We start from the raw sequence: 3,078 nt of genomic DNA, 5'->3' as shown, positions 1-3,078 counted from the left end.
TTTATTTTTGCTTTTGTTTCCCTTGTCTTAGAAGACATATCTAGAAAAATGTTTCTATGGCTGATGTCAGAGAAATTACTGCCTGTGCTCTCTTGTAGGATTTTTATGGTTTCAGGTCTCACATTTAGGTCTTAATCCATTTTGAGTTCATTTGCATATGGCATAAGAAAGTGGTCGAGTTTCCTTCTTTTGCATGTAGCTGTCCAGTTTTCCTAACACCATTTGTTGAAGAGACTTTTTTCTATTGTATATTCTTGCCTCTTTTGTCGTAGATTAGTTGACCATATAATTATGGGTTTATTTCTCGGTTTTCTATTCTATGTGTCTATTTTTGTGCCAGTAACAAAGGTGTAAATTTTTAACTTTGAAAGTGAATTTGATTTTTAAAAATAGCCCTAAAGTCTTTGGAACAAAGTTATTTTAATGAATTGACTAAATAAGCCAAATACTAGCATTTTGGCTATAACCCAAGATATTAATTTTTTTGTTTGTTTGTTAGTGACTGGTTCTGTGACTGGTACAAAAAGAGACTTTCCAAAAGAGAACAAAGAAAGCATCAGTAGAATAAATGTGTAACTTCCCAAGATGACTACTTGTATTAGAAATTCACTTATACAAATACTAATGATTTAAAAGAAAATCTGTATCATTGATGTGATGGTTAATTTTTTTTTATTTCTTAAAATTTTTATTATACATGCTGTATTCATGGAAAATTAAGACCTCTGAAGGGACTCGAATTGGATATAAAGCGTGTCCAGCCGAGCTGGCTGTCATGCTTGGTGTGGAAAGAGTTACACTGATGCTTTCTTCCCTTTATAGGTGGCCATCATTGTCTTGATTTCAGCAATAGCCTTACCTGGATTCAGCCCCTTGGGGCAGGTCCTGATGCAGTTCATGATGGTGTGGCAGCGGTAGAGGAAGAAGGGGTCCTGCAGCTTGGCCAGGCGCTCCTCTGTGAAGTCGTCTCTCGAGTCGATCATCCAGCGGTAGGCCTGCATAAGAACCGCAGGCCCCAGGTACTTGTCTCCGTTCCACCAGTAGCTAGGGCAGCTGGTGCTGCAGCACGCACAGAGGATGCACTCGTACAGCCCGTCCAGTTTCTCACGATCTTCTATGGACTGCAGATACTGCTGCTTGCCCTCCTGGGATTCATCCTTCTTCTTCAAATAAGGTTCAATGGATTTGTACTGAGCGTAGAAGTTGCTCAAGTTGGGAACAAGATCCTTTATCACATACATATGCGGAAGAGGGTAGATTTTTGAGACTTTGGTGAGGCTGGTGTCGATCCTTCGGGTGTAGGCCAGAGTGTTGCCTCCGTTGATGTTCATGGCACAAGAGCCACAGATGCCTTCTCTGCATGATCTTTGGAAGGTCAAGGCAGAATCAATTTCATTCTTAATCTTGATTAAAGCATCCAACACCATAGGACCACATTTATTCAAATCAATTTCATAAGTTTGCATATGAGGTTTATCTCCAGACTTGTCTGGGTCCCATCGGTAGATGGCAAATTTCTTGATCTGGGGAGCTGCGGCGGCAGCTGTCGGTGCCCCCCGGCAGGCCTACGGCCAGGCTCCGCCAATGGTTGCAAGCGGGAACCGGCGCTTCAAAGAGAGTCCGACCACCGCCGCCATCTTGGCTTCTGACATCGCCGATGTGATGGTCAATTTTATATGTCAATTTAGCTAGGCTATGGTACCAATTTTTTTGGTCAATACCAATTCAGATGTTGCTTTGAAGGTATTTTTTAATGAGATTAACATATTATACCAGTAGACTTTGAATAAAGCAGATCACCCTCCATTAGGTGGGTGGGCCTCATCTAATTATTTGAAGGTCTTAACATTATAGACTGAGGTCCCTGAACAGGAAAGAATTCTGCCTCTAGATTGCAATATAGAAATCCTGCCTGAGTGTCTAGTGTTTGGACTCAAGACTGCGACATCAACTCCTGCACGAATTTCCAGTCTTCAGTTTGCCCTATAGATTTTAGACAGGCCAGCCCCTACATTCATGGGAGCCAATTCCTTAAAATAAATCTGTCTCTCTATATATCCTATTGGTTCTATTTCACTGGTGAATGTTGACTAATGCAATTACCAATTGTTGTTCCCAAAGTCTTAAAGTCATCCTTTCTGCTGTGTGCTATTCTTAGTACTATCAGTTATGAGGAGAAAGTCTTGTTGACCCTGTCTCAGATTTTGAAGTCTGTATTCCTTTGGGCTAATGGCCCTCTGTCTGACTCTAGTTGCAATATTGTAGATTTTTAAAAACCTTGAAAAAAGTATTTGTTTAAAGAAATCAACTTTCTAAAATTGCATTGGGACCATTTATTTATTCTTGTTATTTTTAATTGTGGTAAAATAGATGTAATATAAAACATAATCTTAGCCATTTTTAAAAAAGATTTTATTTATTTATTTGACAGAGAGAGATAGAGAGAGAGAGAGAGCGCACCAGCAGGGGGAGCAGAAGAGGCAGAAGCAGGGTCCCCAGTGAGCAGGGAGCCCAATGTGGGGCTCCATTCCAGGACCCCTGAGCTGAAGGCAGATGCTTAACTGACTGAACCACCCAGGCACCCCAATCTTAGCTATTTGTAAGTGTACAGTTCAGTAGTGTTAAATATATTCATGTTGTTGTGAAACAGAGTTCCAGAACTCTTCATCTTTCAAAAAATGAAACTTTATACCCATTAAACAACTCTCAATTTGTTTCTCCTAGAAACCACCATTCTACTTTCTGTCTCTACGAGTTTGACTACTCTAGATACCTCATATAAGTGGAATCATACACTATTTGTCTTTTGTGCCTGGCTTATTTCACTTGGCACAATGTTGTCAAGGTTCATCCATGTTATAGCATATATCAGAATTTCCTTCCCTTTTTAAGGCTAAATAATATTCCATTGTATGTATTACTACATTTTATTTATCCATTCATCTAGCAATAGACATTTGAGTTGCTTCCACCTTATGGCTATTGTGAATAATGATGCTATAATCATAGAAGTACAAATATTTCTGAGCCCTGCTCTTAATTCTTTTTGACATACATCCAGAAGTGGAATTGCTGGAT

At 39.6% G+C, this 3,078-nt stretch overlaps 1 protein-coding gene across 1 annotated transcript; it reads right to left on the bottom strand.

Moving 5' to 3' along the window:
* Positions 1-794: 794 nt before the first annotated feature.
* On the bottom strand, positions 795-1,637 carry LOC113925738 (succinate dehydrogenase [ubiquinone] iron-sulfur subunit, mitochondrial-like). The gene is given in 1 exon segment (XM_035726387.1): positions 795-1,637. A coding segment is annotated over 1 exon segment (843 nt).
* Positions 1,638-3,078: the final 1,441 nt, after the last annotated feature.

The sequence above is a fragment of the Zalophus californianus genome, chromosome 2 (assembly GCF_009762305.2).
Source record: "Zalophus californianus isolate mZalCal1 chromosome 2, mZalCal1.pri.v2, whole genome shotgun sequence".
NCBI lineage: Eukaryota > Metazoa > Chordata > Mammalia > Carnivora > Otariidae > Zalophus > Zalophus californianus.
This window is presented reverse-complemented; position numbering and strand designations above follow the sequence as displayed.